Source organism: Panthera leo, chromosome B4 (assembly GCF_018350215.1).
Source record: "Panthera leo isolate Ple1 chromosome B4, P.leo_Ple1_pat1.1, whole genome shotgun sequence".
Lineage (NCBI taxonomy): Eukaryota > Metazoa > Chordata > Mammalia > Carnivora > Felidae > Panthera > Panthera leo.
In genome coordinates, this window is record NC_056685.1 from 41,210,403 (window position 1) to 41,221,724 (window position 11,322).

Consider the following 11,322-nt stretch of genomic DNA (forward strand, 5'->3'; position numbering starts at 1 on the left):
TTCCCACCTCCAGCTTTCCAGAAGGTCTCTAACACGGTCTATGCGAAAGAAGGGGAGCAGGTGGAGTTTTCCTTCCCGCTCAACTTTGAAGATGAAAACCTGACGGGGAAGCTGAGGTGGAAGGCAGAGGGGGCTCCCTCCTCCCTGCTCTGGATCTCCTTCACCTTGAAGAACAAGAAGATATCTGTGAAAGAGGTTGACCAGTACTCCAAACTCCAGATGAAGGACTCACTCCCGCTCCACTTTACCCTGCCCAACGTTTTGTCTCGTTATGCCGGTTCTGGAAACCTGACCCTGGTCCTTGACAAGGGACAGTTGCAGCAGGAAGTAAAACTCGTGGTGATGAGAGGTGAGGAGTTAGGCCAAGCAGCAGAGGAGAGGGGCCGAAGGTGGAAGGGTGAGGCCCAGCAGGACAGGCCCGGTGGCCCGACAGAGCTGATCCAGGGTCTTCTGGTTTCAAACTGAGACTGGAGTCCCCATGTCCTTCCTTGACCTCCATGAGCCGGCCTGGGGTGGGATCTGCTGAGAATCCCCAAAGGGCATGAGCTGAGAACCAGGGTTCTAATTCTGCCTTCAGCCAACCCTCTATGATCCTGACTGAACTCTCTGCCTCTGTGGGCCTCTTTCTTCTAATGAAGATAACAAAATCTGCTCTTAGGGTGATCGTGATGAGGGTAGTGTCAGGCTACCCACTGAGCTCTTTGCTTCCTTATCTCCCCCATCATCATAACTCCACAAATAATCACGGCTAATACTTGCTGCTTAGTACACGCCAGACCCACTCCAGCGTTTTACATGTGTCTGTGAATTTATTGTGTATTTAACTGTTTTCTGAGGCTTGGTTGTCAGGTGACTGCAGGACACAGCAAGCAGTGGGGTTGGGATCCAAATCTAAGACCCTCGGGCTCAAAAGCTGTGTTTGCTTTATACAACCACATGAAAATGCGCTCTGAGAGGCTCAAGGAAGAGTAGCCATGTAAAGTGTTTTGATTGTTCCACCGAATCCCCTTAGAGCAAGGAGGTGCCAGGAACTCAGAGGTCCAGGCTCCCAGCCTCAGGCTCTTGTCCCTCTGCAGTGACTCAGTCTGGGAACAATTTGACCTGTGAGGTGCTGGGACCCACCTCCCCTGAGCTGACGCTGAGCTTGAAACTCGAAGAGCAGGCTGCCAAGGTCTCAAAGCAGCAGAAGATGGTAAGGGTGGAGGACGCCGAGGTGGGAACATGGCAATGTCTACTGAGTCACAAGGACAAAGTCTTGCTGGCATCCAAGGCCGAGGGTGAGTACGGATCCAGGTTCCATGGCCTAACCCCAAGCCCCTCTCTCTTCATCTGTGGGACCTTCCCCAGGTTGGTGGACACCACCCAGAGTCCCAGCGCCCCAATCCCTCTGAGACAGGTGGGTTATTCTCATGCTGCCTGGACACACAGAGGCCAGGACGGAAGGCAAGGTGAGGTTCTTACCTGGAGTCCCACAAGTTCCCACTTCCCTAAGCTCTACAGCCCTGGAATAGGGCCCACCTGACCAAGAGTCCCCGCCCTGCCTCCTTCCTGACACACGGACACATGGACACACACACACACGCATGCACTGTATACAGCCTGAAACCGCTGCTTCTAGTCCCCAGGGTGTCCTGTATGGTTTTCAACCCTTAAGGCCCCTTCCTCAGCCTTTCCCCTTCAGCCCTGGTGGGTCACGAGAGCCCTGCAAACCCTATCCTGTTCTCCCAGCCCAAGGATGAGACCCAAGCGTAACTGGGCGGTGAGGCCTTCCTAGGGCCCTCCAGAATGCCTGGCCCCCTGACAGCGGGCAGTGAGCTGAACACATCTTTCTCTCTTGCAGTTTTGCCTCCTGTGCTCACCAGGACCTGGACAAATCTCTTGACCATCGTGCTGGGCGGGGTCCTAGGCCTTGTGCTTTTCACTGGGCTCTGGGCCTACTGCTGTGTTAAGTGCTGGCACCGCAGGGTGAGTGAGCCTCCCCAGAACCCCCTTTCACTTCCCACAGGGCATGTGAACACCGGAGACCTTTACAGCAACAAGGATCTCCTGTATATGCGACGCACTCGTGCTCTGGCTCTTTCCGCCCGCGCACCGAGTTCCCTCACGGGCGACTGGGCCCTGTCCCAGGTCCCATGCAGAGGGAGAGACTGGAAAGAGCAAAGGGTTAATTCTGGGACAGATGGCCTCAGCCACAGTAACTGCTTCTCCTCTCCCAGCTCTCCCCATTCCTGCCTCCAAGGGGCACCTCCCTTCTGGAGGCCTGGGACCCTCATGACTCCTCTCCTTCTTCCTGGACAGCGCCAGGCAGCTCGGATGTCTCAGATCAAGAGACTCCTCAGTGAGAAGAAAACCTGCCAGTGCTCCCAGTAAGGAAATGGGTTGAGGGGGCCGGGGAGAGTGGGAAGGGGAAGAGGAGGGCAGGAGTGGGAAAGAAGAAAGAGAGGAGGGATACAGGGGAAGGGGAGGGGGGTTAAAGGGAGGTGATGGATGAGGAAAGAAGGGCACAAGGGGATGGCTGAGGGGTGGGGGGGGGGCAGGGGTAGGAAGCAGGAAGAAGGAGGAGGGCAGAGGAGAAGGGGCCGAGGGCCTGGGATATTTCTGGATATGGCCCTACAGCTGTGGCCCAGAGGCCACCACTGCACAAAGGGAAAGTGCAGTATGGGAGACACGGAGCTGTGAGGAGGCAAAGGAGTTGGGGAGGAATAAACTTGCTCTTCTTTTTTCCTCCAGCCGGTTACAGAAGACATGTAATCCCATTTGAGGCACAGGACCAGGGAGCTTCCCACTTGCAGTGCAGCCTCGCCAGCTGTCTCCCCTTGCGTTTCCTGCTGGGCTTCTGGGCCTGCGGACCAGATGAATGTAGCAGACCCCAACATTTCCGGCCGTCTCCTGCTCTCTTTGTCCACACTTGGCCATTGGCTCTCCTCTTGCAGAGGCTTACACCATTTCCTCCCCATTTCCTTTGCATCAAGCCTACCCCTGATCCATGATTTCTTCCCAGCTCCCTCCCCCATTGCCTCCTGGGCCCAGGGAATCACATGCGACCAGCCGTACCTGGCATGGAGGGCAAGGGTGGGTATCTGAAGCATGAAGGATAGGGCTGCCATTTTATTGGACAGGACCTTGGGACCAGAGGGGACAGGCACTAGCCCGAGATCACACAGGCAGTCAAGGGCACATCCAGATCAAAAGCCTCCTGACTGCTAGTGTCCACTGCTCCATTCTCCCCGCTTCCTCACTCTGTTTTGGCAGGGCACGGACTCACATCCTGACCTGTGCACAAACAGGCACCGCTGGACACAAACCCATGTACATAGCCCACCCTTGTGCACAGACACAATTCCTTTATCACCCAAGAAGTACGTCTCAGTTTATGAGCCAGTCTCACATCCTTTGTCTGTTTAAACCTTATGAAACTCTTACGGAGCTAGTACTGACAGGACCAAGATTAGCATCTCCAGCTTATAGACCGGAAATGGAACTCAGAGAGGTCAGATGATTGCCCAAGGTCACACAGCTAGTACGTGCCAGAGTCAGGACTAGCGCAGGTCTCTTAACCCCTAGTTCCGTGGCTGTTTCCTGAACACAGACACAAACACCACGCAAATCTCTGCATCTGGTTAGTCACTGACGCCCAGTACCCACCTTTGGATTCATAAAAGCACACCACCCCACTCAGGGTCTGCCTCAGAGAGTTCAGAAACACAGAAGAGGGCCTCCCTGCCTAAAATCCCTCTCTCTCACCTGCTGGTGGCAGAATCCTGTTACCAGAGGACAAAAGCTGGCAGTTCTCCTAACCAGAGCACAGGCTGGGAACACAGGCCCTGTGGGAGAGAGTGACCAGTGACCTACCACTCACCCTGTTGCGGAACCTTCTGGAAGGTGAGCTTTGCCAGGGGGAGGGGGCGAGGAGCTGGCTGGAGAGAGAATACTCTGAGAGGACCTCGTGGAAGGGTTCAGTCCCTCTGCCCTGCACTTTCCTTCATCCCTCCTCCAAACCATTCAGGAAGCAGGAAAATTGGGGTTACAAGTATTTTTCCTCCTCTTCTTGAACCATCTCTCTCAGGAACCCTCAGCCTCCTCTGCCTTTCCTTCCTTCCCTTTCTCACCACCTGTGTCAGTCCCTACCCCCTTTCCCTTGTCTTCTCTTTCCAGCTTGCCCCTTCCAGGGAGGACACCCAGTTCACACCAAGGCTCCCCACTGCTTGCTTCGTATTCCTGCCTGCTCCCGCCCTGCCTCCCTGAGCTGACAGAAAAATACAATAAACTTACTGTAAAGAAGATGTTCTTCTTTGTGTGTGTGTGTGTGTGTGTGTGTGTGTGTGTGTGTGTGAGAGAGAGAGAGAGAGACAGACAGACAGACAGACAGACAGCCACAGACAGACTCGTCTCTGGGGACCTACCTGGATCTCCCAATCTTTGGGATCAGACAGACCCAGAGGAGAGGTGCCAGGCTTCCAGGGAAAGGAGATGAAGTTTCCCTCCGGGAGGGAAAAATTCTCTGGAGGCCCATCACCCACCTGCCCACCCCACAGGGCCTTGTGTGTGCAGGAGGCCAAGACCTTGTAATCCTGTGCGTGTGATGTACTGAGAGGGAGAGGCCGCAGGGGTTGTGTGTGCTCTACACATACATGTGCGTGGTGGGAAAAAAGGACCAAGAGAAACTGTAATGTGTGCATGCTAATGGTGTGCATCCCCAACAGAAGTGTGAGTTTGTGTTCCAGGAGAAGGAAGCGGTATGTGTGTGGGGGGAGGTGGGGGGTGGATATATTCTTTTAGACCTATGTCCACCAGCCCCGCCCCCAGCAGCCCCAGCTCCATCACAGCCTCCAGCACATACCCCACTGAGCTACACCCAGGGCGCAGCCCTCACGGATACACACAGTGACACACGCTTCCTCCGCCCGAACAGCCAGCTCCTCAGTCCCCGAACACCACCAGCTGCCTCTCTGAGCCTGTGTTCGTGCGGAAAACCGGGGTGGGGTGGGGGCAGGACACGAACCGTCTCACCAATGAAGCCGGTTCCCCGCCAGCGTCCTCGCCCCCTCCCTGCCGGCGCCTTCCTTGCCCCTCCCCCTCCAAGTCACCGCCGTCCAGTTCCCCGCCCCGCACTCGCCCCCGCGCCCCCCGAGCCGCTTCCCTGCCGGACCCGGACCCGGGGCTCACGGGCGGCATGCCTCCGGGAGAGGGGGGCTTGGACAGATCTGGGGAGGGCAGAGACTGAGTGAGCGGCGGACCGAGCCCGGGAGGCTGGGACCGAGGAGGGGGAGGGAGGCCCGGAGGGAAGGAGGGAGGGAAGGAGGAGGGCGGGCGAGCTGGAGCCGGCGGGCGGCGGGAGCCCGGGCGAGCCGCGTCGGGAGTGCGGTCTCCATGGCAGTGCCGGGCACAGCCAGAGGTAAGACGACCCCTGCCCTGTCCCCCGCGGCCCCCTCCTCTCCTTACCCCAGCCGCCTTCTCTCCCCTCCGGCCGGCCCCTCCTCCCCAGCCACCTGCTGTCACTGCCCTGGAGAACACGGTGGGTGGCAGGAGGGAGGAGTCGCCTGACCTTACCCCTTCACCCCGAAGGGCAAGGGACCCCTGACAGCGGTGGAGTCCCCCAGATCCTCCCTCCCACCTTCCTCTGATCTTTCTCTGTCCTTCACCTCCTCTCTGTCCTTCACATCCTTCCTCCCTCCCTCCCTCTCTGACTCCCCATCTCTTTTTTCCTAAACCCACCCTCTGGGCCTGGGTGAGGGTAGGTGGGAAGGGGTGCCAGGCTGTAGGGGAGAGTAGTGGGGGGGGAGCGCTTCTGACCAATTCCTTCCACCTCCCTCTGGCTGGCCATTGCCATGGCAACTAGGGTATACTGGGCTCCGGAGGGAACAAAGGTGGGGGGCGGACTAGGACCTCTCAGGGAGGGCTAGGATCTGAGATTCTTCCACAGGAAGTAGACCCTCTCACTTCTGTGCCCCATTTTTACCCCTATTTGCCCCCAAAGCCATTAGCTCATCCTTCTTGCCTCCACTCTGTTCAGGGTTTCATCTGATTTCCTCTTAGTCCCCTCCCAAGGGCTCACTGAAGCTCAGCTTCAGGAAATTCAGGACTATCCTCCTTCCCATCAGAGGGAAACTGAGGCTGGGGCATGGGAGGAAAGAGTGGAGGTCTACCAGTGGGATGCTGCACCTTATTCAACATTGGGCTTTTTCCTATTTCCTGCTCCCTCGTTCCATGCAACCCCTCTTCCTTCATAAGCCTTCTTGTGAAGGGTCTCTGGGGTTTTCCTTCTATTTTCAGATACTATCACTTTGCCCCTTCTTTCTCTTCTGCTCAAACTCTCCTCCTTCCCCCTAGTTCCCCATCTTTCCATTTCTGGATGCTTCTGATGTCAGCGGTTTCCCCGCCTTCGGGTTCCCTAGCCCCCCCCCCCCATCCCTGGCTTCCTTTCTCCCATCTTCCCAGGTCCCTAGTGAGCTAGAGGGGGATCATGCAGGCTTGGGGGAAATGGGGCTGAGCACCAAGAGCCCTGGGCCCAGGAGCTGGAGCATCGGGGAGGAGCTGTATTAGCACACATATCCCAGTTTACCATGAACCCTCAAGAAGAAACAAGTCATGTATCTGCCATCAGTAGCCCTGAAGAGAGATTCAGGGACATGAAGATAGGGATTGAATACTACTGAGCAGAGGATATAAGAAGAAGGGACCAGGGAATGACAGAGGGAGGAAAAAGGGCTGAAAAAGGGTAGGAGACAGGAGGTCAGAATATCTTCTTTCCCTGAAGGTCTGGAAAGCAGGGCTCTTACCTGTGTGGGCTATGTGATTGGCCCTCTGGTTTAAGCCAGGAGAATGTTCTGAATGACCCTATGACCCCTAGTAATAGGTTGTTTGCATATACTTTCCAGAGAAGGGGGCACAGGAAGTCAGCTGGAGACCAGCCCAAGCCCTACCTTTGCCCTCCCCCCACCACATGTCGTTTCTCCTTTGCAGTTTGTCCAGGTGGCTGACCCTTACCCCCACACCCTTTGGGGTGCCCAGAAGATCCCAGGCTGGTCAAGAACCAGAGGAAGAAGAGAACTGGAAGTCCCGGCATGGGGACCAGAGCTCCTCAGCCAGCCTCGTAGTTGGGAAAGCAGTCAGCTTGCTCCTCCCGCTCCTCCTCCCCCTCCCCCTTCCCCTCAATTATAGGGATACTTCAGGAAGGGCCCCACCCGGTATGGAGGCTGAGGATCACCTCTGCTGACCCTCAGTCTCCTCCCCTGCCCTCCACACCTGACTTTAGCTGGGTCGGTCATGCAATGCTAAGCAGGAAGGTAGGCCTAGCCGTGGCCTGCTTCACTACAGGGCAAGGATTGTACGCATAATGGGTGTGTGTGTGAGTGGGGCTCCAGGGTGAGACCTAGCCCCCACCCCCAGGAGTTCAAGGGGGGGTGGGGGGACCGAGGATAGGATGGCTCGGGGCGGGGCAGGGGCAGAGGAGGCCTCCCTGCGCTCAAACGCATTGTCCTGGCTGGCCTGTGGGCTCCTGGCACTGCTGGCCAATGCCTGGATCATCCTCAGCATCTCGGCCAAGCAGCAAAAGCACAAGCCGCTGGAGTTACTGCTCTGCTTCCTGGCAGGCACACACATACTCATGGCGGCTGTGCCCCTCACCACCTTCGCCGTGGTGCAGCTACGGCGGCAGGCTTCTTCTGACTATGACTGGAACGAGAGCATCTGCAAGGTCTTTGTGTCCACCTACTACACACTGGCCCTGGCCACCTGCTTCACAGTCGCCTCGCTCTCCTATCATCGCATGTGGATGGTGCGCTGGCCCGTCAACTACCGCCTCAGCAACGCCAAGAAGCAGGCGCTGCATGCTGTCATGGGCATCTGGATGGTCAGCTTCATCCTCTCCACGCTGCCCTCCATTGGCTGGCACAACAATGGCGAGCGGTACTACGCCCGTGGCTGCCAGTTCATAGTCTCCAAGATTGGCCTGGGCTTTGGCGTCTGCTTCAGCCTCTTGCTCCTTGGGGGCATTGTCATGGGGCTGGTCTGTGTGGCCATCACCTTCTACCAGACGTTGTGTGCCCGGCCCCGGAGGGCTCGGCTGGCCCGGAGAGCGGGGGTTGGGGGTGGGGCCAAGGGGGGTGGGCCAGGGGGTTTGGGTACCCGGCCAGCTTTTGAGGTGCCAGCCATTGTGGTGGAGGATGCCAGAGGCAAGCGGCGGTCCTCGCTGGACGGCTCTGAGTCGGCCAAGACATCCCTGCAGGTCACCAACTTGGTCAGCGCCATCGTCTTTCTCTATGACTCACTCACAGGGGTGCCCATCTTGGTGAGATTGGGGTCCCCCACCTGCTATCCTTAATATCCAGGCCCCAGCACAACCACCTGACCTCGAAGTCATCAGCCATACAGCAGCTCCGCCGTCCACCTTCCTCTTTTCTGCCCACCCCTGCTACATTTGTGAGCTCCCCACCTCTATCATCCGTCTCCTGGTTCCTGTCACCCCCAGCCTCATCATCTGTTTCCCAGTTGCTGCTGCTCAACCCTGTCATCCGTCCTTTACTGCCTCCACCTATCTTCCAGCTCCACCAGGTACCCTGTGTCTCCCTGCTTCAGCCCCTGGACCTCCATTCTCCATTCCCTGCCACTCTGCGGTTACCACAGGGCCTCTCAGCACTCTGGTGGAAACCCCAGAGAGCTCACCCACCACCCCAGCATTTTGCATCCCCGTCTAGTCCCTCTTCCTGAATTTCTCTCTGTGTTCAAGTTTTCTCTACCACCTCTGCTTCTCCCCCAACCCCTCGGGGGCTTTATCTTCACTACTTGCCCCTGATCTTCCTCTGAATCAGTCCCTTCCCCTCTGTTCATCCCATTCCACCTCCAACTTTGCCTCTGTCACGATCCTCTGTGAACCGGGCCATCCTTTCCTTCCTGTCCACCCACTGCACTAGGATATTGGATCTGGGGTCAAGTGGGACCTCTGAGCTCTGGGTCGTGACCCCGCGCCATTCCCCATCCTCCCGCTAGGTGGTGAGCTTCTTCTCCCTTAAGTCGGACTCGGCTCCGCCGTGGATGGTGCTGGCTGTGCTGTGGTGCTCCATGGCGCAGACGCTGCTGCTGCCCTCCTTCATCTGGTCCTGCGAGCGCTACCGTGCCGACGTGCGCACTGTGTGGGAGCAGTGCGTGGCCATCATGTCGGAGGAGGATGGCGACGACGGTCAGAGGAGGGACCGGGCTTTGGCTTTCCCGGGGGCTTGGACTCCCTCTTCTACCCATTTCTACCAGCCCTTCTCCGTGTGGGGATGGGCTGTCCTTGAGTGCCCCCTGCTGGACGGAACCCGCGCCACCCTTGGGCTGACTCCAGGCTCCCTTTTCCCTAATCACGCAACCAGATGTACTGGGAGCTCCCTCCACTGGGCGTCGGTTCCCCCCTGGAAGCCCACACTACCCAGCTTTGCCTCCACTCTCCAGGAAGAGTGCCTGAGAAACAGGCCAGAGTCCTAACACAACCATAAAGGAAGGCTGTGGAATTAAGGGGAGGTTAGCCTCCCTGAGACACACCCCCAGCTACAGGGACAGTTGTTGGGGGTGGGCTTGTAACTGTTTCAATAAATACGTCTGTATGTATGAAGCACTAGGGACTAAGCACTGAATGCAACAGATGTTAGACGCTCCTGCTTTTCCTCTTGGAGCTTACAGACTAGTGTGAACAGGATTCTCTGGGGAGCTTAAAAAGGGCGCAGGAAGTTTTAAGGGGGGGAGAGGAGGGGAGTGGGTATTCCCTGCCTGTAACCACTCTGCCCCTTTTCTCTCCTAGATGGCGGCTGTGATGACTATGCAGATGGCCGAGTGTGCAAAGTTCGTTTTGATGCTAATGGTGCCACAGGACCAGGGGGCAGGGACCCCACCCAGGTGAAGCTGTTGCCTGGAAGGCACATGCTGTTTCCCCCTCTTGAGAGGGTCCACTACTTACAGGTATGGGACTAGGGAATGAACCTCCTATTCTGGGTATCCCCGTTCTTCTCGTGTCCAGTCTCTGAGAGCCATCCTGACTCTCCATTCCCTAGCCCTGGCCTGCAGGGCACCTAAGGGGTAGGTGAAAGAAAAGTGTGGCAAGAGAGGCTTCCCTTCAGACCTCTCAGAACCAGGTTTGCCCGTCAGAGGATTTTTTTTTTTTTTTAAGTTTATTTTTGAGAGAGAGCAGGGGAGGGGCAGAGAGACAGGGAGAGAGAGAATCCCCAAATCCCAAGTAGACTGCACACTGTCAGCGCAGAGCCGGATGCGTGGCTCCAACTCACAAACCCGGAGATCATGACCTGAGCTGAAATCAAGAGTCTAACGCTTAACCAACTGAGCCACCCAGCAGCCCCCAGAGGATGTTTTGCAAAAGTTTAAGGGGGTGAAGCCATCTTGCAGCATCCCCACTTAGGTTCCTGCCTTTACCCCCTTTGTCCCTATAGCCCCTCTGGGTCTACTTGCTCCTCTCCCCAGGTCCCCCTGTCCCGCCGTCTGTCCCATGATGAGACCAACATCTTCTCTACACCTCGGGCACCAGGCTCCATCCTACATAAGTGGTCATCCTCTGATGACATCCGGGTCCTCCCAGCCCAGAGCCGAGCCCTGGGGGGCCCTCCTGAGTACCTGGGACGAAGACAAAGGCTGGAGGATGAGGAGGATGAGGAAGAAGCTGAAGGTGGGGGGCTGGCCAGCCTTCGCCAGTTCCTGGAGGGTGGGATGTTGGGGTCAGGTGGGGGACCCCCACGGGGTCCTGGCTTCTTCCGGGAAGAGATCACCACCTTCATTGATGAGACACCTCTGCCTTCTCCAACTGCTTCGCCGGGGCCCTCTCCTCGCCGGCCCAGGCCCCTGGGCCTCTCACCCCGCAGGCTTTCCCTTGGGTCCCCTGACAGCAGAGCCGCTGGACTTCCTTTGGGCTTAAGTGCAGGGAGACGCTGCTCCCTGACAGGAGGTGAGGGGAGTGCAAGACCTTGGGGAGGATCCTGGGGCCCAGGTAATCCCATTTTCCCCCAGCTGACGCTGTGAGCCCAAGTGGGCCTTCAGGACTCAGATGAGGGGCCCTGAGTGAGTATCACCTGTTCTGGCCCTGAGCCTAGGGCAGCTGCCTCCAGACTCCGGGGAGATGGGCGCTGGATCTGGGGCCCGGAGCCCCCGCTGTCTCCTATCTCGATGACCAGAGATGTCCTACTCACCTTCCATCATCCTTAGCAAATTGTATTAAAGCCTGAAGTGTTGCCATGGAAACCTTGGTGTCCATTGTACTAGAGTGGTAAAGGATATGATTGGAGGCTGGGCGGTGGAATGGCTCAGCGAGGACAAAATAGAGCAGGGGCTGTGGACAGA

At 57.3% G+C, this 11,322-nt stretch overlaps 2 protein-coding genes across 2 annotated transcripts in view; both read left to right on the forward strand.

The window, feature by feature from the left end:
- The window catches only part of CD4 (CD4 molecule), a 44,477-nt gene extending 40,726 nt beyond the window's left edge, over positions 1–3,751 (forward strand). Inside the window, exons 7-11 of the mRNA XM_042945671.1 lie at positions 14–349; positions 1,077–1,277; positions 1,841–1,965; positions 2,299–2,366; positions 2,731–3,751. Coding sequence (XP_042801605.1) covers positions 14–349; positions 1,077–1,277; positions 1,841–1,965; positions 2,299–2,366; positions 2,731–2,761 — 761 coding nt within the window. The 3' untranslated portion in view covers positions 2,762–3,751. The remainder of the gene's footprint in view (positions 1–13; positions 350–1,076; positions 1,278–1,840; positions 1,966–2,298; positions 2,367–2,730) is intronic.
- A 3,646-nt stretch (positions 3,752–7,397) lies between these two features.
- Positions 7,398–11,223, forward strand: GPR162 (G protein-coupled receptor 162). Its single transcript, XM_042948401.1, has 4 exons — positions 7,398–8,290; positions 8,989–9,178; positions 9,779–9,936; positions 10,453–11,223. The coding sequence occupies exons 1-4, from the start codon at positions 7,424–7,426 to the stop codon at positions 11,002–11,004; spliced, it is 1,767 nt and encodes a 588-aa protein (XP_042804335.1). The 5' UTR covers positions 7,398–7,423; the 3' UTR covers positions 11,005–11,223.
- Positions 11,224–11,322: the final 99 nt, after the last annotated feature.

Excerpts from the sequence above, each read along its gene's own strand:
- GPR162 (XM_042948401.1), top strand. The coding sequence starts at position 7,424 with ATGGCTCGGGGCGGGGCAGGGGCAGAGGAGGCCTCCCTGCGCTCAAAC. Across the intron at positions 9,179-9,778 it reads GGAGGAGGATGGCGACGACG|ATGGCGGCTGTGATGACTAT; the intron begins GTCAGAGGAGGG and ends TTTCTCTCCTAG. Across the intron at positions 9,937-10,452 it reads AGAGGGTCCACTACTTACAG|GTCCCCCTGTCCCGCCGTCT; the intron begins GTATGGGACTAG and ends TCCTCTCCCCAG.